The sequence below is a fragment of the Cucurbita pepo genome, chromosome LG14 (assembly GCF_002806865.2).
Source record: "Cucurbita pepo subsp. pepo cultivar mu-cu-16 chromosome LG14, ASM280686v2, whole genome shotgun sequence".
Classification (NCBI taxonomy): domain Eukaryota; kingdom Viridiplantae; phylum Streptophyta; class Magnoliopsida; order Cucurbitales; family Cucurbitaceae; genus Cucurbita; species Cucurbita pepo.
Window position 1 is genome coordinate 2,656,632 of NC_036651.1, and position 23,635 is coordinate 2,680,266.

General features: G+C 31.5%; 2 protein-coding genes and 1 long non-coding RNA gene across 5 annotated transcripts in view; 2 read left to right on the top strand and 1 right to left on the bottom strand.

Moving 5' to 3' along the window:
• The window catches only part of LOC111809645 (ABC transporter G family member 14-like), a 3,445-nt gene extending 2,225 nt beyond the window's left edge, over positions 1-1,220 (bottom strand). Inside the window, exons 1-2 of the mRNA XM_023696020.1 lie at positions 1,076-1,220; positions 86-902 (exon numbers count right to left, since the gene is read on the bottom strand). Coding sequence (XP_023551788.1) covers positions 86-902; positions 1,076-1,183 — 925 coding nt within the window. The 5' untranslated portion in view covers positions 1,184-1,220. The remainder of the gene's footprint in view (positions 1-85; positions 903-1,075) is intronic.
• An 8,321-nt stretch (positions 1,221-9,541) lies between these two features.
• Positions 9,542-12,441, top strand: LOC111810136. Of its 3 annotated transcripts, none has more exons than XR_002817370.1 (4): positions 9,542-9,875; positions 10,679-11,791; positions 11,958-12,003; positions 12,094-12,441. It is a non-coding gene; the product is annotated as an uncharacterized LOC111810136 (long non-coding RNA). The 3 variants fall into 3 exon arrangements; XR_002817369.1 differs by having other exon boundaries at positions 9,549-9,875; positions 11,631-11,791; XR_002817368.1 differs by lacking the exon at positions 9,542-9,875 and having other exon boundaries at positions 9,973-11,791.
• Positions 12,442-16,560: 4,119 nt separating this feature from the next.
• Positions 16,561-18,848, top strand: LOC111810895 (glycine-rich protein A3-like). The gene is made up of 3 exons (XM_023697726.1): positions 16,561-16,665; positions 17,559-17,865; positions 18,364-18,848. The coding sequence occupies exons 2-3, from the start codon at positions 17,583-17,585 to the stop codon at positions 18,597-18,599; spliced, it is 519 nt and encodes a 172-aa protein (XP_023553494.1). The 5' UTR covers positions 16,561-16,665; positions 17,559-17,582; the 3' UTR covers positions 18,600-18,848.
• The last annotated feature ends 4,787 nt before the right edge of the window (positions 18,849-23,635 follow it).

The following is a 23,635-nucleotide window of genomic DNA, read 5'->3' on the forward strand; positions in this document are numbered from 1 at the left end:
TTTTTTTTTTTTTTTTTTTTTTTTTTTTTTTTTCCTTTATGAGAAAAATACCCAAATTAAGGGAAATTTTTTTTAATTTAAATACCATTTGCAAGATCGAGAAGGAGATCAGCTGGATTGATGGTAATGGAGGTAGAGAATCCAATGGAGGAGAAATAATCCATGGCGGTTGAAGCTGCGCCGTAATAAATTGGGCTGCCTTCCGACAGCAAAACAACCTTATCAAACATGTGGTAAAGGCGGCTGGACGGCTGATGAATTGTCGTGACAACTGTCCGACCGCCGGCGGCGAGGCGTTTAACGGTGGTGATGATTCTCATGGCGGTTGTGGAGTCTAAACCGGAGGTGGGTTCGTCGAGCAAAAGCAAGCTAGGGTTAATCAGCATCTCTTGACCGATACTGACTCTTTTTTTCTCTCCGCCGGAGATTCCCCGGAAAAGTGGGCCGCCGATCATGCTGTTGCGGCAGCGAGTGAGACCCAACTCGGAGATGACTCGTTCAACGGCTTGGGCTTTTTCGTCGGCAGTAAGGGAGGAGGGAAGGCGGAGGAGGGCGGTGAAGAGAAGGGTTTCGGCGACGGTTAAATGAGGGTATAAAACGTCATCTTGGGCGACGAAGCCGGTCCGGCGCTTGGTAGCGCCGGAAAATGGGTGTCCATTGTAAGTGATTTTGCCGGAGAGTTTGCCGGAGAGACGGCCGCCAAGTGCTGTCAAAAGGGTGGTTTTTCCGCTGCCGGAAGGGCCAAGCATGGCGAGTATTTCGCCGGGGAAAACAACTCCACTTATTCCGTTTAGAATGGTTTTTTCTCTAGTGCCGCCCCATGAACCGCCGCCGCCGCAGCAGCCGCCGCCTCCGCCGCCGCCTTTCCCTTCTAATTTCACTTTGTAAACAACTTCTTCAAACTGTAAAAATCCAAATTTCCCAAATGGGTTCTCTCATAAATCAAAAAAACAATAAATTGAACAAAAAAAATGCAAATTTTTAAGAGAGAGAAAGAGAGGAGAGAGAAAGAAAGGGACCTTGAGANAATTTGAAGAGAGAGAGAGAGAAAGAGAGGAGAGAGAAAGAAAGGGACCTTGAGAGTAACAGTGAGGAGGGGAAGCTGGTGGAGATTATTATTATTATTGAGGTTATTGTGAGGGTAGGCAAGAACGGCGTCGTTCTGAGGGTCAGCCATATCCATGAGAGAGAAAGAACAAAAGAGTTAATATGGCTGAAGAAAGTGGGAGAGATGAAGGAAATATATAGGGAGGGAAAGAGAGAGAAGTGAGCTTTCTTTTCTTTCTCTCTCCTCCTCATGGGATTCCACCATCTTTGCTTTCCCTTTTCTTTTGATGAGCAAGAGGATGAAGAAGTCAGTCATGGGGTAGTTCGGAGAATTTCTAGGGTTATTGGTGCTGAATTCATATTCTAAATCCTGATACAAATTGTGGGTATGAGACGTTATACTTAACCCTTACCAATAAGATGGAGAATTCGTAACCCTAGTTTGGCCCTGATTCTTTTTGAATCGAGGCTCACCTTCGTAGGATCATAACCCTTTGTCCCGACCATCATAGTACGTGCTCCTGTCGATGTATATTTGTCGGGTTGTCCACTGCATCATTTGGTGTAACTGATTGTTCCTTACCTCGGGACTAAACTGGTTATTGGGCAGTCAAAATTATAACAAGGGTACCAGAAATTTGTCGATATGTCGATATAGCTATCGATAACACATCAAATGATTGAAAATAATCGATATGTCCGATATATTTTATAAACAAATAAAAAAAAAAAAGAAGGAAAAAAAAAAAAGAGAGATTTAATGATTACTACACTCATGAAGGAAAAGGGATTTGAATTATGATACACTTTGGATATTGGAAAGGAGAAAGAGAGAGAGGAGAAAAAGGATTCAACTTGATAAATCATAATCATCATTCATTTTGCCTTCCATTCATCTTATTTTATATTCATTAATGTCATCATTTTTTTCAATAAAGCTCATTATTTTTCATTTGTTGGGACTAAAGTTTAATGGGTTATCTTATTTTATGAATATCATATCATTTTCTTATGCTAAAAGGTTTATAAAATGTTATGAATTAAACTAAGATAATCAAAACTATATATTATGTGTTTCATCGGTTCATAATTGAAAAGGGTTTCGCTCTGATACTATTTGTAACGTCCTAAGCATTATAAATACCCACTCAATGTCATTTGATTATGATCATAAATGTGAGACCTCACATGGGTTTGAGAGGATAACGAAACATTCTTTATAAGGGTGTGAAAACCTTTTTAAGACTCGATCTATTATGATCATAAAGGAGGACGTTGAGCTTCGAAGAGGGGTGGACACCGAGCAATGTGTCAGCGAGGACACTGGATTTTCGAACGGAGGTGGATTGTGAGATCTCACATTGATTGAAAAGGGGAATGAGTGCTAGTGAGGACACTCGATCCCAAAGGGGTGGATTGGAGAGAGAAACAAAACATTATTTATAAGGGTGTGGAAACATCATGGATTGTGAAATCTCATATCGGTTGGAGAGAGGAACGAAACATTCTTTATAAGGGTATGGAAGCATCTCCCTAGTAAACCTAATCATGTAATGGGGAGTAGAGTCTTCTAGACGAATCGTCATAGAAGCTATAATAATTCTTTTTCATACTTTTAATGTCACGTTAAAAGATCGTTGAATGGAACTGTAAAGAATTTCAATCACTCGTGTTTAACAATGGAAGATCTTTTAGAAGAAATATATTCAATATTTAGNTTTACTTTTTCTTCCACAAAAAGCCTTGTTTTAGGGATTTTTTTATTATTTTTATTTATTTATTATTTATTTTAGAGTGAAAACTTAAATTTAATGTTCTTTTTTTGTCGTGTTTTCTTTAAAAAAAAAATAAAAATTAATTTAATTTTTTATTATTAATCCATTACCTTTAAAAAAAAATTATGTCACAACAAGATATTACAGTCGAGTCGAGAGTTATACAAGTAATTATCTTCATTAATACGACATTTTTCGAGTAGTTCCAAAAGCAAAGCCATGAAATTTTATACCCAAAATAAACCGTGTCAAACCATTGTATCTGTCAGACACATATTATCGAGAAATTAGTGTTTGATGTGCTATAAATCCACACAAGGGGAAATGGCTATGAAAAGCATGTCCTATCTAATCCATAGACAAACAAAGCTCAACACTTTTGATAGAGATAATAATTCTAAGACAAATAATGGGTCTATCCTTTGAACGGAAAGATTTCCTTTTTTTTCTTCAAATTTAGAGAGAAACACGAACGGAGAGTGGCAATCTTTTTCGATAACATCTTTTCTATCTTTTCGATATTCGTAAAGATTTCCCTCCTCCCAAATAAAGGGAAGAGAGATAAACTGGGTTTTATAGAAGTAAGGTCGTGACTGACTCCTAATTTTAATCAGAAGTTGATTTCTAAAATATATTCAACGTTGCTAATCTATGGGTCGAACTGGTCTTTTCGTTGATGCAATATAACTATAGCTACCTCTACCTAGGTAAAAATAAAATAGGCTAAATTGTCTATTTTTAAAATTTTCAATAATATCTTTAAATTTTTAAAAATTTATAAGTATTTTTTGAAAAAAAATTATTAATTTAATTTAATTTACAAGGTATTAGTAAATATTTGAAAGTTAAAAAGATATTTTTTTTTTAATAGAGTAATAAATATTTTTATACCGAAGTATTTTTTTTAATTTTTTAATTTTTTTAAATTAAAAGATAAATATTTTTAAGACAAAAATGTAAAATTTAGAGATATTTTTAGTTGATAGTTAACATTTTTTATGGACCTAACTAATTTGAAATAAATAAATAAAAACAAACAAATATAATATTACTTAATTATCCTTTAATTCAATTATTAATTTTACCGAGAAAATCTTCATTTAAACATAGATTTTTCAGGTTTCTAATATAAACAAAATAGTTAACGTAAAATTATTTAATTGTCGATATATAAAACATATAAAACTTGAAATTTAAATAATAATAATAAAATGTATTAAAAAATAGGGTTAACGAGGTGGATGGGGAACACCTCGGGAGAGTAACCTTAGAAATTTACTCGTCTCCTTAAATTCGAAAGTTCAAATCCTCATATTCCGTCGTATTTCTTACACTAAAAAAAAAATCAGTTTATCCGAACCATACAACATGGTTCTAAAAAAACGACAACCCTAAGAGAGAGAATATTTTCCATTCAACTAAGGCAATCTCCTTGCATGAAAAGCAAATCAAATGGGGGTTGTAAACTTTTGAAAGAGCATATGTTAAAGACACTCTAAAGGCAGGTTAGATATTAGTAGGACATATGTTCGGAAGACTTTCGAGAAGTTTCAACCAAACGATCGTCAAACATAGAAGCCCACATGCATCGCTCGCACGTGTCTAATTCTTATTTACGAATCAAACGAAATCAAATTCTTTTATATATAATATACCCATCTACGAATTAGGGTTAGCTTATGTCACCTTTATAAGGGGCTATCTTTATATCTTAAAAGAACAAGTTTGAAAGGAACAAAATGTGGATTGGTGCATGGAACCAGAAGATCAAAGGTTGGTGTGCTAATTTGGCCACGAAGAGAGAGGAATTTTGCGAGATTCTACCTTGGTTGGACAGGATTACTGAAACATTTCTTATAAGAGTGTGAAAACTTCTTCCTAACAAAAGCATTTTAAAATCGTGAGGTTGATAACTATACGTAACGGACCAAAGCGAACAATATCTGTAAGCATTATTTTATGATTCATCTGATCTTATTCATTTCTACGTTGATTTACTGTAAAAGTGTATGTCAATAATTTTTTCTTTGACAAACGATTGTTTTTACCTTTAGATTTGGTCTCACGATAATTATACGATAGAAATAGAAATAGTGTTTTTGAGACTTATCATAATTATACAATAGAAATAGCGTTTTAAGTAACGATAACATAATTTTTCAATTTTTTTTATAGGCATTCATATGACCTAAAAATCAAAACCCGCTCAAATTATTCAACCCAAATCTTAAAAATTGGTCGGTTAATGAGTTGAAATTTTTCTGGTCGAATCAACCTGATAAACCCAAAAATAGGGTTACAACCCAACCTTCCTTATCCTACCTTTAAGATTAAGAATATTTGACGTATGTAACTGATGTTGGTGATACGTGGTTGGCTTGTAAATGTTTGATATTAAACTTTATGAGATTTTAGTTATTAACGTAACACGTCCAGTGGATAACTATGATTTTTGAAAATAATTAAAAAAAAAACACCCTTCCAACCCAACCCGACCCACCTTAAAAATAAAGAGTTAAGTTTAGTTGTGAACTCTACTCGGGGTACTCCGTTTACAAACCCAATCAACCAGAAATTTCAGACGTGTCCGAAAATTTTATCTATTCCAACCACTAACCGACCCGAAAAAAGAAAAAAAACGAAAAGAAATTCTTTTATTCCCTTCCAAATAGCTACACATGCTTTAAACTACTGTAATGTTCAACATTCATATCCCTCAATTATTCCAAATATGACTATTTCCCCCTCCATTTTATGGTTATTATACTCTTAATATTCTCTCCCCTTAATTACAAAATTAAAAATTAAAAATTAAAATAAAAAATAAATCTGATTCTGATTTTTGTCTATAAAAATAATAATGAATATTGCTTCCCTTTTTGCAGTGGATGAAAGGGCAAAATGGGGTCACAATAATAAAATTATTTTTTTAAATTAAAATTTTAATTTTAATTTATTTAAAATTTTTTTAAAAAAAGTTAATTATTATATTGAATTGACTTTCTATTAGCTATGCAACTTGCAAATATTTTAAATTCCACACTTTTTCCCTATTTTCCTCTTAAGCTATCTATATATTCTCTTTTTCAAACTTAGTGACCCAAACAAATTCTAATTATATTTTTTAATTTTAAAAAATAAAATTCCTTTCTTTTAGCGTATATAAAATATACCTGATATTGTTTAATAGAAATTGTCGGTGAAGTTCGGTATATCTGAATAAACAAGTTGGTCATCATATCACCAAATTTTACTTCTATTTATATCGCTAGAATATAATTTATTTTTTGTCTCCTAATTTAAAATATATTCATAAAAATTTAGCGTAATTAGACATAATTCAGTCTAAAATAAAATATTATAAAAAATAAAATAAAAAGAAAAAAAAGAGAATAATATATTTGTGGGAACAAAATCAGAAATTGGTGGGGACCAAACAGAGGAATTGTGAGCCGTACGATCTCATTTCATTTCATGCTAATATAATATATATATTAATTAATTAATTAATAATTTATTTATTATAAAGTGTCGTGGGCCAAGCCCACAGTACTATTTATATCATGCGCATATCTTTATCTAAATCTAACACAATAAGAATATCTGTGTTTTTATTTTTATTTTAATATTTGGATTTTTTTTTTTTTTTTCTTTTCCAATCCGACGGTCACAATCATTTCTAAGTGGTGGGGAGGGTGAGATCGTCTTTTTGTAGTAATTGCGCTTTGTCGTTTAGTCAGTTCGAGAGTTGAGTTAGGATTTCGACACGTGTCATGCACTGGAAGGGTGGATTTGGTATTTCATCATTGTTTTGCCACGATACGGATGCAGCCATTTTCTCAGTACTCCCAATGGCCCAATCATTTGGTGGTGGGCCAGGTCCAATTGGGCCCTACCCACTAATTATAATAATAATATATAATATTTATAATTATAAATATTGAAGATAATGATGGAATTCCCTCTCATTAACGACTTTGTTATTTGTGGTCTCAAATCTCCTTGAGAGCTTTCCGTATCTAATCATTTTTTTTAAAGCTTAACAACCTTAATTGACTCGTTGACCCCTCCATCCAATCATATTTTAAATAAAAAATAATCAATTTTTTATATATTTTTTAATTTTTATGTAGGAATAAAAATGTTTACTAAGGACGAAATAAGAAAAAAAAAAAAGTAATAATGGGTAAAAAGAAAAATACAAATCAGTCAATTTATTTGATCTGCATTCAACTATGAAAACAATTCATCCGTCATTTTCGTGATGGGTCTCATAATTAGGGAGCGAAAAACAAAGTAAACAGAGAAGATATATTTTTTTTTTTCAACATATCTGTATTTATTGACGATCTTTTTTCCTAAAATTTGTATGGAGTTACATCAAAAAATATATATAATCAAGAAAATTAAAGATCTTTTGCATCTCATTTTATTTACATTATCTTCAACTATGTCATATTTTACTTTTTCTGGTAAAGAAAATTAATATATAATTTTGTATTTATATGGATATTTTAAAAATAATCAAGTTGTAAAGGAGTTTTAGGGTAATGGAGAGGTGACGATATAAGATAAGAGAATTTATTCAAAGTCAGATGTTTATATATTTGAATGTAATCGTGTATATTAAAAGAATTTATAAGTATATCATAAAAGATGATAACCGGTATAAAACTTTTTTTTTTTTTTTTTTTTTTTTTTTNAATTATAAAAAAAAATAATAATAAAGGAACATACCTACCTAGAAAATCTTAAATTGAGGAAAGCATTTTATTTTTTTTATTTTATCTACCTTTTAATTATTCAAGTATTTAGTTTTTATCGGGATGTATTTATTGTATAAAATTAAAAGCTACCTTAATTTGTGTTCGTTAATTTTGTCATTTTATTGAATCTTCAACCTAAAATTAAATTACTGAAGTTGTGAAGAAAACAAAAGTGGAACGTATGCCGGTAAAAGTAAAAAAGTAAAAAGACATATATAAGGTAAAAAGTATAGATTAATATGGTTTTGGGAAGAAATGGGGAATTAGGGAATAATAAAGGTGACATATTTTACGTGAAAAAAAGAAAAAAAAAAAGAAAAAGAAAAGAGATATGGGAAATGGTGGCATAGGCACCAAGCCATGTCTACCAATAGAGAGAGAAGGAGTGGAATGACAAGTAAGCATATATATATATATATATATATATTATTTAATTTCATAATTACTTTTTATTATTTATTCTCTAACCATTTTTAAAAATAATTTTTAACTATTTGTAAACTGAATATTAATAAATAAATAGAACTAATTATTTATTTTTAAAAAAAAATAATAAACGATCGGATCAACTCCAACTAACCCAATTCAAAAAATTTAGATTGAATTAATTGTTTTTATTTTTCAACTAGATTATAATTATTTTTCTCATCCCTACTACTAGGGTTAACCATTAAAACAATACCTATTCGGACAAATTTGACTCATTTATTTTCTCTTTTGAATGGACAAACAACGTGATTTTAATGGGTTGTTTGATGGGTTTCGTTTTTTTTTTTTTAATATCAACGTATATTAATTATTTAAATATTTATTTGGTCGGGGTATGTGAGATTGGTAAGATTTTTTATCGGAGCATAAAATACTACTTCTGATATTATAAAAATCACGAAATTATTTAATTTTTGAAGATATACGCTAATATGTCTTGGGAGCGGAGAAGAGCACAATTGATTCCATATCGAACAAATTGGGTTTGATCAAACACAAAATGTAACACGAGCTGGCTATGACTAAGTAGACCATACATTCAAATGGTTCGTTTGTTCGTGTCGCCAACATGTACAAAACGTTATGATTCAATTATATATAATTCATACAAAATACTCTACTTTTTCGCTATTTTTTAAACTAATTCAAATTTCTTAATTATTATTATTAGGTGTCGATTTGTCTCTCATGTCGATATTGAACTTATGGACACATAAAAATGTCTATGAAAATACAATTTTTAATTTATTAATGAATTGGCAAATTACGGATTTGTCCCTATAATATTTTATAAGAGAACTTAGGCATTGTTTCCAATTATTGCAAGTGGTATGAAAAGGAATAATTGATAATTGAAAAAAAAAAAGAAAGTATATCTAAGTTTCTATGAATATAAATAATAATAATTATTATATTTAGCTTAAAAAGCACGGCTACAGCACATAATCATTCTCACGTAAGCATGAGATTCTATACCGACATGTCGTTTGACTTGACCTTAAACGACAATGCGTTAATCCTATGCTCTCAATTTCATTTTCCTTAAAATTGTATTTTTCTTTTTAACTTGATTTTGATTTTGATTTTAATTAATTTATTTTTTAAAATAAATTTCTTATCCCTCAGTAAAGCTCGAATTAAAAATGATACTAAATGTATATTTTTATTAATAATATTTAAAATTTTTAATTTACACCAATTTCAAGATTTAATTTGAAAGAAATTTTAATTATTAAATTGAGTTTAAATGTAATTTTCAAATATATAATTCTGATTTTTTAAATATAAGAAATAAAATAATTATTAAATAAGATTAGTTTTTTTTTTTCAATTTTGGGAATTTAATTTGGATTAGACATAAATTAAATGAATTTGTCAAATAAATAAATAAAATGAATAACTCTAGATTTGGTTTTATTTATTTATTTTTAATTTATAGCTAAAACTCAAAAATAAAATAAGATTTTAACCAAAGGTTAACTCCAAAACCAGGCCCATTAACCAACTGGTTAAAGTGGGGAATTGCAGAGGAAGCCATGGCAGCCACCGCCGGCGGAAATGAGAAATGTTTAACAATAAGCTTGAGATTCAAAGGTCCGATCACGATCAAAGCTGGTGACTGGTAAAGAAATCTCGAAAATCCATGGCTCCTGCCAAGATTAGTGTCGGTGCTCGTCTTCTAAGCCAAAAAATACAATTGAAACCTCAACTCTGCCAGTTCCTCGGGATACCTCTCGTTGCTCCTCGCGGCGATGTTCCGATCTTGATTACTAAATTTCTCAAGTTCTATCAACCTCAGGTCTCTCTCTCCATCTCTCATGATTTTGCAGAATTTTTAAGCTACGAATGATGAGATTTTTTTTTTTTTTTTTTTTTTTTTTTTTTTTTTNTTTTTTTTTTTTTTTTTTTTTTTATACGCCTGGCCTATTTCAGGGGAACGACTTTCCTTTCTTCAAGTTTTTGAAATTAGGTTTTAATGTAATGATATTCCGATGAAGAAAATCTAATATATTGAATGTATTTGGTTCGATTTTTGAGTTTATAGTGCTACTTTCTACCTTCTGCTTCCCGTTCTTTATGATCGGACTCCTTTTCTTTTACTTTCCAGTTTGTACTGATGTATAAGTATCACTGCTGTTATTGCTCGTGTTCATCTTGTCTTTCATTCTGTAATCTGTTGTCTTGACGTTAATACATCACTTTGATCAGTTGTATTGTACGTCTGTTTTCTTAGCAAACACATCTTTCGGTTGCAATTGTCTTGTCTACTGCTGACTTTTAGCTATTGCCATTATGTAAATCCTTATTCACATGTTAATTGTCTTATCAGATTAGTTAAATCAAAATTCTTTGCTAATAAAGGATCGGTTTGCTTTATTCCTGTTCCCACTACCTTAGTATTGGTATCATATTGCTTTAAGATGCGACAATGAGGAGATTTACTTTTCTAAGGAAATTCATATATCTCCGTCTTAGTGAATGAGGATTTAGTGGAGAGGGGACAAGTTGGCTGAGAATGATTGGTTAGATAATATTCCAATTTTAATGTTGAACTATGTTTTGGGACAATTTTCAGCCTTTAAGAATAATGGTTTGTGGCAGATGGTTGTTGCATTTCAGAAAGGAAAGGGAGAATGTGATTGCCGTGCAGAAATTCACAAACGCCTGTTGGAGAAAAGGGAAGCCTGGAATTGGAGAGAAGTAAAAGAGATTCATTAACTTAGTGGTTAGCTTGTTTGAGCAGATGACCTTCTGTGTATTTTGATTACTGAAAGATAACGAAAGTATTATAACAGGTGGATCTACTATGTTGAGAATTTCAGTTGACAGTTCCTTTAGGAAGAGAGTGGGAGGTAGATAGAAGAAGAGAGAACCTTAGTTATATTCAAACTTGAAGACCCTAAATATCTCGAACTGGGCGGAAGCAAATCCGACAATCAGACAAATGTTGCTGTGAACTATTGGCAAACTCTAGGAACCACGGATACAACATGACATTGACACGACAAGGGCACGTTTATTAAAATATACATTTTAAAAATTATATATCATTTTTGTATTAGAAGGAAATTCGAAGGCAATGAGTTTATATATCTAAATGCTTAAAAATTAGTTTGATTTATTTTACTTTTAAGTGTTTGATGCATGTTTAACAAATATTGGATCTACTTTGACTTTGTATGACTAGTGTCTACCACATCTATTGCACTAACAAGTGTTTGGTACGTGTCTAACAAGTGTTGCAGTGTCAAGTGTCCGACACATGTCAGACATGGATACGCTAGCCATACTAAAGTGTTCGTGCTTCTTAGGGCATACTCCTCAAATACTGAAATTATTACTCATTATTCCCTTTAGTTTTTGCGCAAAGAGTTTTAGATTTCATCCTGAAAATAGGATTATCTTGATTGAACTTCTATTCTTGATCAACTTTGTTTAGCCTCACATTTATTTTAGATTTGTTATGTTCACTAAAAGGTAGAAATATTTGCTTGCTCGTGTATTTCTTTTTGGGATAGAATAGTAGATCTGTTGAGAGTTCTTTGGTATGCAGAGCCCTGGGATTGGAAAGGACCGGATCTGGGAGGAAAACTTAAAAGCCATATTACACGGTAAAGACAGAGTTGGGATGGCAGGGGTTAACATAATTCTTTCTCCCCAATTCAATGATCCAAGTCTAAGAAATATGGAAATGGAACGTCAAAAAGATATCAGGTCATCAGGGATTTACATTGTTTTTTCTTCATCTTTTTTTGTTAAAACCACAGTGAAATCATTGCTCTTTTTCTTTCCTAAACTATGGCTTGTTCAGGTAATAACATGCTAAACTTTGTCCTGTATTTACATCATTTTCTTTTTTTTTCTTTTCCCTACATGTTAGGCATGACAGCAGACGAGGGCAAAGTGGATAGGCTCTGGCCATTTTGGTAACATCCTTTTACTCTTCCATTCCTCTTCAAAAACCTCGTGCTTTTCATATCTTGATCTTGCATTTGTCTGTTCAATTTCACTGTCAGTGCTGCAGAAGTGTACTTTTTGAGTTGATGAATGGAGCTCGAAGATGCTCAGTGGTTTTGTTGGATTCAAACTTGCAGCCTTTCCGGTGAGCCCCATTTAACAAATTCATCTATGAAAGACTGATTTAAGAAAGTGTCTTTCTGATACTTCCATGTTTTGCTTTTCGTTCTTCTTGACATCTTTATTTCAAGTGCGTTAGTAGGTTGTTCTGACCTGAAAATTAAGCATACTTTGCTGAATCTGGAAGAATAGATTATCTTCCCTTTACTTTATAGCATCTGCTGATCTGACCTGAAATTTATAGCCTTGAGTGCATAATCTATCTGGATTCTCTCTGGTTTCTTGTAGGCCATCTACTTATTTTTCTTTTTAATTGGACAATCCAGGTTGATATTTAATGCATCTTTTTAAAAATAAAAAAATAAAAAGAAGTGAAAAGAAGCACCCATTAAGACTTGGTGGTCTAAATTTAACCCTAGATACTGCAGCAGAGAATCGATACCCCATGTTTCATTATGTTGCTATGGTCCCACTGTTCTATGCCCTCTACTTTTAGGTTGTCTTTTCTTTTTTTTCTTTTTCCTCTTGGCAATGTTTGGCTTAGGATTTTAATAAGTCTTGTGTTAAAAAATGTAGATTATGTGTTTGGGTTGTATAAAGGAATAGGTTATAGTAACTTGGATTTGTGTAACGTGTTTGGTTCATGTTTCTAATTTGGAAAGAGTTTTGAGGGGCTTCTTGGTTGGAAACCAGCCGGTAGAGTCTACCACTTGCGATGTACAAGTGGCTCGTCTCTTGTGACAATGTAGATGGGAACTCTTAAAATCTGCGTCTTCTTGGTTTGGGAATCACTTTGAATAAGGCGAAAACTGCTCTAAACTGTCCTCATAGTCTTAGACATCAACAACCAAGAAGTTGAACATCAGTCTGTCAGCTTGAGCTACAAAGTGAAAAAACGACCTTTTAATTATTTAAACTTCCCTTTAGGAGGAAATTTTCGATCATTTGCTTTATAGGAATTGCAACAAATGAAGATGTGAGATCCCACGTCGGTTGGGAGGAGAACGAAACATTCTTTATAAGGGCATGAAAATCTCTCCCTAGCAGACGTGTTTTAAAAGCCTTGAGGGAAAGCCCAAAGAGGACAATATCTGCTAGCGGTGGGATTGGACCGTTACAGAAGAACTCCAACTCTTTGTTCTTTCCTGTCTAAGGAGATTGTTGTCTTCCTTTTCGTGGAATATACCTATTTGTGTCTTACTAACAGAAAAAGGAAGAAAAAAAAAAAAAAAAAAAAAAAAAAAAAAAAAAAAAAAAAAAAAAAAAAAAANTGTAGAGGTTAGTTGATATAAAAGATGAATTTATAAGCTTGAAGTTATATTGTGGGATGAACAAACTTATATCATAGGATAAGCCAACTTACCTATCAAATTAAGTTATGAACAACTTCTTAACCTAAAGTTGAAAAGTCCTTAAATTTGTGGGCCCACCAACGCATCCCCTAGCCCTTAGAGTAGGTTTGTAGATTAGAAGTTTCTCACGAGTGTAATGCATAGGCATTTTTCAGTTCAAATGAATATGTTGGTCATCTTTTCTTAAGAAAGGATGGTTATCTTATTATTTATATTAATTGTTTCTATTCTGCATTGTTCATCAATTTTTACTTTTGGCATTCAGTTTAATTACTTTTGTAAGCACTTGAATGTCATTCGGGCTCTCATCAACTATTGGTTGATTGGAGCATGGACATCAATTGGTAGGTCCATGGGTGTAAAATCTGTTCGATTCCACCTAACCTTTCTAATCAGATGAGTTGGAAATGTCTTGAGGCATTCAAGAACCTTTCTTTGTCACTCCTTGTTTTAGGCGCTTTAGTTTGACCACTCGAACTGGACCCAAACCCCTTTTGTTGCAATCATTCCTCCAAAGTAGCGTCAGTCTTGAGTTTCCATGAATTCCTCCAAAGTTTTTGAAATTGCACCTTCATGGAGGCTAAAGACCTCCTGAGCGGATTACCACTATATGTGTGCATTGTTCTGCAACATGAACGATGCACACAACACCTTCTGGTCGTTAGGCGAAAGATTGTCCCTATTAACGATAGCCACCATTTTGCCACTATCGGGTCCTTAGAGGCCCCGGTTAAAGACACGGGGATCATATCTCCTAAAATCTTGCAAGTATCTCGCCTCTCCATCACCATTGATTTGTTGGCCACCTTCCACATCGGAGTGGTTGTTGCTTGGTCTGGTCCAACTGGAGGTGCCACTCGGAGTGGTCCCGCAGGAGGTGGCGCCGTTGGGGCCTATCCGACTCACTAATTCCTCACGAGTCGGACTCGTTCTACCTCCTTTGAGAAAAATTTGTCCTTTCACCCTTGTAGCACACTCCAAACTCTCCTCAATAGAACTAGGGATGGGAGCCTTAGGTACTAGCCTAATGGCGAACACTCAACTCTCTTGTGTTCATTTTATATGTGCGACAGCACGCTCATGCTAACTATAGACATGATTCATCAAAGTTGACTAATTGACCCGAGGCTTGGCCAAATGTCTTCAGAAAATTTGATCATCTAGTAGTTCTCTTCATTGGCTCGACCGAAAACTAAGTTGTCATGTGTAAAAAAGACGTGAAAATAGAATGGAAACAACGATTAATTAGAAAACTTGAGAAGTTTGAGGCTCACTTCTCTTCATATACAAATGTTGGTAGACCCTCCATACAGGTTAAGCACAGAGGTAAGGAGACGATGGGTCTCCCTGTCTTTTGTTACCATTGATTTGTTCGAAGAAGTCACCGATTTAATACATATCACAACTAAGTCGGAATTCTATTCCAATCTATCATAATCCTTACTCATATCCAGCTTCATAGCAATCACCCCATCCTATTTTGATCGATTGTTATCGAACATTTGTATATATATTCAAACTCAATAATACAACATTTCTTAAATCGAAAAATTTTCAACCTTTCGATATAGAATAATGTAATGCTTTCCTCCTATCGATCGTAATACAAAGAACATATAAAATTACTTTTGGCTCCATGGGTACGAGCGCGGTCAACCCTAAACGAGAGGGATCTCTCAATGATATTTAACTTATAACTTAGCTTGTAGTTGCAGCGAATATAATATCATTCTTCCATGGCGGCATCTCTTGGGATATTTAATTTTTATGTTCTCTTTTCTTTTTCTTTTTGAAAATTCTATGGCTTCATGGTGATATTTGGTCAGATTCTCGATGGCCTTTTCAAGTTGATTCCATCCAATGGAGTGGTGGATTTTTCTTCATTATTTGAAAATAAATTTGTTCTAGTAATTTACTTTTTCCTTTTCTTTATTTCCTTAATTTTCCGATCTACTTAGGCCTCTAAAACTTCTTGAATTCCCACTTTAAACGGTTATCTAAATCGATTATATAGTTGAAGTAGGTTAAATTACAAGTTTAGTCTTTAAATTTTGAGATTTAGGTTTATGAAAAATTCAAAATAATAATAATAATAATAATGGGTCTTATGTAATGGAATTCTAAAGTTTTAATTATCTGCCTAGTAGATCGGTGAATTTTAAAATATGAAAAGTTCAAGGACTAGTTTGTAATTTTGATAGTTTAGAAACAAAATAATTAAATCTCAAAATTCGGGTATTAAGCTTTTAATCTAATATTAAAATGTTCCAAAAAGAAAGTGTGAGATAACCGAGTTCTATTTTTGTTCGTTTGTTTGGGTTGAAATCAATTGCTTTTGGCTTCAAATATCAAAATTAGAACAAAATTTAAGGGAGTTGAATATCTTGTCTATGGGGTATAAATGATGTCGGAGAAAATTTGCACCAAACCTAGTACTAAACACGGGTATCACAAGTATTCATCCACTCCTACTCCCCAAACCTAGTACTAAACACGGGTATCACAAGTATTCATCCACTCCTACCCCAAATTCCTTGCACCAAACAACCCCCCTCGGAAATGAAATAGTCAGATGGATCGGTCTTGTCTTAGGTATTAAGAAACTCATGTCTTTTTTTTAGTCAAAAATTTAAATCTTCGCCTTCATATTTTTAATTCTAAAAAAGTCGGTTATATATATATATATATTATTAATTTGTTTAAGTTAAATTAAATATAAAAAAATTAATACAATACTTGTAAAACTTGGACCAGGTAAATTTTAAGGGATTATAATATAAAAGATTAATAATATTTCTTTTGTCATGATTTAAATTAATCCATTAGATATTTAAATTATAAAAACCAAATATCTTGGAAGGAGAAAGCTATGTGGATTGGACGAATATATGGGCGCCACGTGTCGAAAGGAACGCTAGTTGAATATTCGAACGCGTCCAGACCGCGTAGAGTTTTATTTTTATTACATTCGCGCGAGAAAAGGAACAATTAAAAATTAGAAAATCAAAATAAAATATATATTTTAATCGCTTCCCCTTCTTCTCTCTCTCTCTCTCTATATATATAGCCAATTCTTCAAGAATTCAAATCTCCTCCTCTCTCTCTGTCTGTCTCTCTCTCTCTCTCACCATCAGAAGAACCAAATAATCCATTTGATCGGTAAATCCTCTCTCTCTTTCACTCGCTTTCGCTTACGAGTTTTCTTTGATTAGAAGTTTGTTTTGATCCGTGTATTCTCAATATGTATCGGTAGCAGATGCTTGCTTTGCTTTTTAATTCCTTATTTGTTGCGGATCTGGAATTTGTGATTATAGGTGAATCTTTTGATTGAAATAAGCTGGAATGGATTTTTAATGAAGAAATTCATTTGTAATTAGTGTTATGAATTGAATTTTGTTGTCCTATCCTTGGAAACTCCATCTGGAGCGGTGATGTTTGGATTGGAAGTCTGAATGTTGATATTAAATGCGTTTGTCTTTATTTTGGAATATTTGTTTAGGTTAGACAGCGAATTTACAATTGGCGATTTTTTTCTTGTTCTTGATCTGTGATCCGTTGCGAATGCGTTTGAGTCTTGGTCTCTTGTGAAGAATTGTTGTATCATGTTCTGTCTTCATCGCTCTTACGGAAAGCTGGATACTATATTTGTTTAGAAGGCGGTAGATTAGGTAGGATGCAGAAAGGAAAGGAGGGGGAAAGTTCATCTTAGATTAAAAAATTGAATGATTTAATTAAGATGTTAAGATTGTCTCTAATTTGTCCTATTTAATTTTCATATTAAAAGGTTAGAATGCAAGATTTTGCCTTACGTTTTTTTTTTTTTTTTTTTTTTTTTTTTTTTTTTTTTNCTGCTTGGGAAAGATTGTCGCTATATACTAGTTCTGCAAGGACGTGATCTTAGTATTTACTACGGGGCTTAGAACTGTATGGTTTGTTGATAGAGAAGTTGCATTGATTCGAATATTCAATTTTTTTTCCATTTCTATTTGATATTATATTTCTTCATATCCGTAACAAGTTATGATAAATATGACTGTTTGTCGATTTCACAGTTGTAATTATAAAGCTGATAAGCCATGGGGGGTGGAAAAGATAAACATGACGAATCTGACAAAGGTTTATTCTCGCATCTGGCTCATGGTGTTGCTCATGGAGGTGGATATCCTCATCCTGGAGGATATCCCCCACCTGGAGGGTATCCCCCACCCGGAGGTTATCCTCCCCCTGGAGGTTATCCTCCATCTCATGGCTATCCACCCCAAGGATATCCCCCAGGACATGGCTACCCCCCGGCTGGCTATCCTCCGGGTGCTTATCCTCCTGGTGCATATCCTGGACCCTCTGCTCCACACCATTCAGGTATTAATCCAATTTACATACATCAGTAGGAAGAGTTATTATATCATTAGTTTAGTCGAGTTGTTATTTAGTTAATTTCTTCTATTAATTTGTCAATTAGTCTGCAGGGATTAATAGTAATTTCAATTATTTTGTTAAGGCTATCTATATCCACTTTTAGATTGTAATAGAAGGATTTTTAAACGTTTCGTTATGGAAATTGTTGTGCTTTCTCTCCATTGAGAATTGACTCGTGTTCTTGGGATCGATTTTCCCCCCACTATGGCTTTCAATACAATCTAACGAAGCCCACTGCGTCATCATGTATCAGAGTTGTTTTGAAGCATTCGGGTGTAACTTGCTAAAAATTTTAAGTGAAATTGTTATATCCCGAATTACAATCACCCAATTGAAACAAAAATTCTTTCAAGTAAATCTACCAGGAAGATTGGGGATCCCGGTTACTGTGTGATAGCAGATTTTTATAAAGGTGCTGATTCCAAGTATTCTTAAATTCAGGGCACGGTGTAGCAGGAATGCTCGCTGGTGGTGCTGCCGCTGCAGCAGCTGCATACGGAGCTCATCATGTCGCCCATGGTGCTGGTCACTACCCCCACGGCGTTGCTCATTATGGTCATCATGGTGGAAAATTCAAGCACGGCAAGCACGGCAAGTTCAAGCATGGGAAGTTCGGGAAGCACAAACATGGGAAGCACGGCATGTTTGGTGGTGGCAAATTCAAGAAGTGGAAGTGATTTTTCTGCCATCCCTTTTCACCGAGCCTTCTTCTTCAGTCGCTTTCAAGAACGGCCTCGGTATAGAGTGTGGGGTATCATCTTCTTCTCTAATCTCTATAATGTCTTAAAACAATGAATTATTACCGTATTTACTCTTATTATCTTAACTACTGTTTGTGGCTTCTGTACTCTTCCTGCTTGTTGCTAGACATCAATAATCTGGATCTTTCCAGTTTCCAGTTTCTACTATCCACCTTAGTTTACTTTTATTGTAAATCCTTTTGTGCCGGATCTCCGAATCATAGAGGGGGTCTTCCCATTAGTCAGGGATATACTTGCTTGGTATCCAGATCTCCGAATTATAGAGGGGTCTTCCCATTAGCCAGGATATACTTGCTTGGTATCCAGATCTCCGAATTATAAAGGGGTCTTCCCATTAGTCAGGGGTATACTTGCTTGGTATCCGGATTCATCCGGGGAGGAATTTTGTCGACCCTAATTTAAAAGGGTAGTCCAATTACTCTGCTTCAGATGGGATAAGCATTTATTATTTGATTAAAAGGAAACTCTTAAATTCTAAATTCTACTATTAAAATTTCTATTTTGGGCCCAAATCTAAACAAGGAGTGTTGGGCCGCTGGTCTGTTCGTGGAAGACTTGAATTGGGCCTATTTGGCTGACGGGGGATTCGGGGATTCTTAAATGTTTAATTTTAATCTAATTTTAAAAAATATTACTCATTTACTAAATGCACTATAATATTATATAATATTTCTATTCGGTCTTTAAATTATAATAAAAAAAAAAAAAAAAAAAAAGCATTTTATCATTAATTTTGAGTTTAATTTTTATTTTATCTATGTAATGATTGTTCACTTTTAGTCGTTAGTGTTAGTATTAACTTTCACGTCACTTAAAATCAAAACAATTATGATGTGAACTTTTAAAATTAATTTTAAAAATCATCTAAAATTAATTAATGCTAACTATTTAAGTATAACTAATTTATGTTTTAAAAAATTAATTAATAATAAATTATCATTAAAGGCTAAAGGTGAACCATATTAACTCATCTTTAAACTGTACCATTTTAAAAGTTGAACCAAATGAAAATTAAATTCAGCAGTCTCGAGTATTTGTAAACTTTTGGTGCTAATAGAAATTAAATTCGAACCTCTTAGTAAAAATATATATTTTGAAACTAAAACCTAATAGAAAATATACTCAAAACTCAGAATTAATATAATATATATATATATATATATATAACTAACCGGATTAAGTTGATTGGATGTTGAATTTTTCCATCCTAAAAGAAACATCTAATATTTTCAAACACATGTTTAAAAAATAATAAATACATTTATATTCAAATAATAAATTAAGGCCGTGTAATTAAATCATATATAGCTTGCAAGTTAATGGGTTGAATTTTATTTTCTTTAATTTTATATTTATTAAACTTTGACAAAGTTTTTGCCAAAGAAAAGAGAGAAAAAAAAAAGTCAAATGATTATCTAGACAAAATTTCACATTACAATATCAAATTTTAAAACTAAGTCAACTATAATTTTAAAATTTTCAATCAATTTCACAACAAAATATAAAAAATAAACCTCGTTTTTAAAGCTCTAGTATTATTTTATATTTTCTTTTAAGAAAAATCTCATTTTAGGATCATAATCTATATTAATTTTAACTTTTAAAATACTTTTTAATTTGTGATTAAAAAATTTTGAGATGAAAAATTATAAGGTTATGCAAGAACAATAAATTCAAAAATATCAAATTTTATGTAAATTATATTTATTAAGTTCCTAAATTATAAAATTTTATGTATAGAATTAAAAATAAAATTTCTCATTTTTCAAAATTTAGGTGAAAATTCAATTAATCAAGTTGAATTATACTTAAATTAGCCACTAAAATTATACATGTAACACAAATTTGTATAGTTTATAATAAATAAATATTCTACGTTAAAATATAATCAACATGAAAATTATTTTATTATTTAATCAATTTTAATAATAATAAAAAAGCGGTTTAAGTTTAGGTTTAACTTTGAATGACTGAATATAAACTAACTCCGTCATTGTCTTCTTCCTTTTCCTCTTTTACGGGTAGTTGCAAATCTATAAATCTCATAAGCATGCCTCAACAAAAGGTTGGTGCTCGTCAATGGCTCCCGTGCATATCTCGAGGTGATCATTAGACAATTTAAAGTACAAAAATTAAAATAGATTGAAATTCAAAACACGTGAACGAACACAAGCTTTCCTTCTTATGCTTCATCTTATTTTTTCTTAGATCAACATTATGTCGGGATATAGATTAGACTTTCTAACCTCTTAGTCGAACGTTCACGACTTAACCAAATAAACATAACCCTAGTTTGCATAAGCCTAACCCTTAAACTAATTCTTGGGTTTATAAAAGTCAACTATATATATATATTTTTTTTTAATGCAATAATTTCAAAATGACTAGGACATGTAGTACTTCACCCGATCCAAAACTTTAGTACATTAATTTTTAATTTTTAATTTTTAATTTTTAATTTTTATTTTTATATAATACAAAACAACCTCTTTTCTAAGCTTTTAATTGGCTAATATAAATACAATTTATTCACAAGCAAACACCTTGGGAAATTCAACAAATATTTTAATTAATTAATTAATTATAAATTTGGCCATCTTTGGATTGCTTATTGTCAAAGTTGACTTCTTCACTCACTTAATATGTTTTATAAATTAATAAAATTGGATATTTTCTAATTTGTATTAAATTATATTAAATCATTACACATGCATAATCCCATAAATTATATTATTAATAATTTTTTTTTTTTAGATTTTGATTCAAACTTAATTATAGAACGAAACGTGTCATGGGTCTATGAACTTTCGTAATTAATTAGTTTAAAATTAATAAAGACGTAAAACTTATCTATGGTAGATTTTAATAAATATGTTTTGTTCATCAGCTCACACGTGTATTTTTTTTCTCTTGACAAAGACAATTGACGAGATTTAGAAATTAAACCGCCGATGAAATTTTTGTATCAATTAATATTTTTCGGTTGAACCATCCAAATTGAACACGAGACTTGAAAATAGACATGAGATGAGGTTAGAAGCTAGCTAGAATTTATGGAAACTAATAATTTAATTTAATTATATATATAAAAAAAAAAACGAGAATTGAAATGGAAGTAATACAATACAACTGGCTATGTCTGGTTTACTCTTATCTCAATTATTATTATTATTAATTTATTTATTAATTAAATTAATTCAAAGAAATTAAATTAATATTTTTTTTCACGTGACTCCAAAACCTCACACACTCTCCCCGCTGTAATCCATTCACTTCTCTCACCCATATTTTCTTATTTTTAATTCTAAAATATCTTTAAATTATAATTTTATTTTTCAAATTATAATTTACTCTAATTTTAGTTGAATTAACGTTAATGAATGGTAATTAACAGACAAAAAAAAGGGATTAAATAGGAAAATATTTAAAATCAGTTTAAAAAATATATTTCAGAATCTTAATGTTGTTTTAATTTATAGTTTCAGTAAATGATTATTCAATTATTTATTTTACTTTCTCCAATTATTTTAATTCTATTCAATTATTGTGACAGACGTACGTACACAAGATGTACCTGCATGTGTACATCAAATCATATTTAAACACGTGTCCCAGAATGCATGGGTTTCCACACCCTTTGGTAATTTTAGTAAGCCCCACCCAACGTGTTTTTTGGTTGGACCACGTATATTTAGGTACATTTGACTTTTCATTTTTATTTTATTTTATTATTTTTTATTAAAAAATCCCTTTTTTTCATTAATCAATATTTGAGGGATCTTGACTCTTCCTGCCTCTAATAAATAAATAAAATCTTTTCATCTCAACCATCCATTATTTTTTTTAGATTAATGTGTATATATATAGATATATATAAAATAATTAAATTGATATTCGGTTCTTTATTATGATTGATGTGAATAACTTTTCGCGTTGAAATATTAAATAGTCAATATTATAAAATAAGAAAATACTCGTGAACAAATAGTCATATAAATTTAAAATAGGTTTAATATTTTATAATTTTTTTATTTAAAAATTTAAATATATTATCGATCAATTACATTTTGTCACTTAAAATTGAGAAAAGAAAATAATCAAATTTGTACAACTAAATTATTGAACAAAGTATCGGTTGATTTTTCCTTGGTCAAAAAAGATGCTCCGTTTCATTAGCTTAATATTAATTTCTATCAAACTTAGGAAAAGGAATTCATTAATAAATGGTTTGAATTTCAAAGTTTTTTTTTTTCCTTTTCAGTTTGGTCGTTTGTCCGGGCATCATTCAATTCAATTTTCAACTATTAATGGTGGCTTCAATACTATTACACTTTAAAAAAATAATAAAAAAATAGTTTAAATTATTTATATTTAAATTAGGAGAGACGAAAACGATATGTAACTTAGTCATGTTTGCCTCATTGCATGTCAACACCCCTGAAAGAAACAAATGATTTCATTCAGTAACTCTAAAATCACTCTCTGAACAATCAAGATATTTTCGTCGATCTTTTAACTGGACCTCTTAAAAATTTACGGGCAGGTCTACATGACCTCACATAATTCGAGAAAATTAAAAAAAAAAAAAAAAAAAAAAAAAAAAAAAAAANTACATGGGATTTTGAATGATGAAGGGTTGTTGATAATGAAGTGGTTGCCACCCTAGAAAGTGGGAAAACACAAAAGTATGACATTGTGGGGTAATAAGATATTTGGTTTGTCTTTTTCTAATTATTATTATTTATTTAAAAAAATTAATTTCTCTCATAAAAAGCATTTTAAACTAATATATTGAATAATTATAAGTATATGGTTTTTGGTTAGAAATTTATGAAAAAATTAAATGCATTTATGTGAAAAATAGTGAGAGGTGGTGAAATGGTGGGGGATGGGAATTATTAATTTTATTTATTATTTATTTATTTATTATTTATTTATTTATTTATTTATTT

Bases quoted from the DNA above. Each gene is read 5' to 3' on its own strand.
- LOC111810895 (XM_023697726.1), top strand. From the start codon at position 17,583: ATGGGGGGTGGAAAAGATAAACATGACGAATCTGACAAAGGTTTATTC. The intron at 17,866-18,363 runs GTATTAATCCAA...TCTTAAATTCAG, and splicing joins CTCTGCTCCACACCATTCAG to GGCACGGTGTAGCAGGAATG.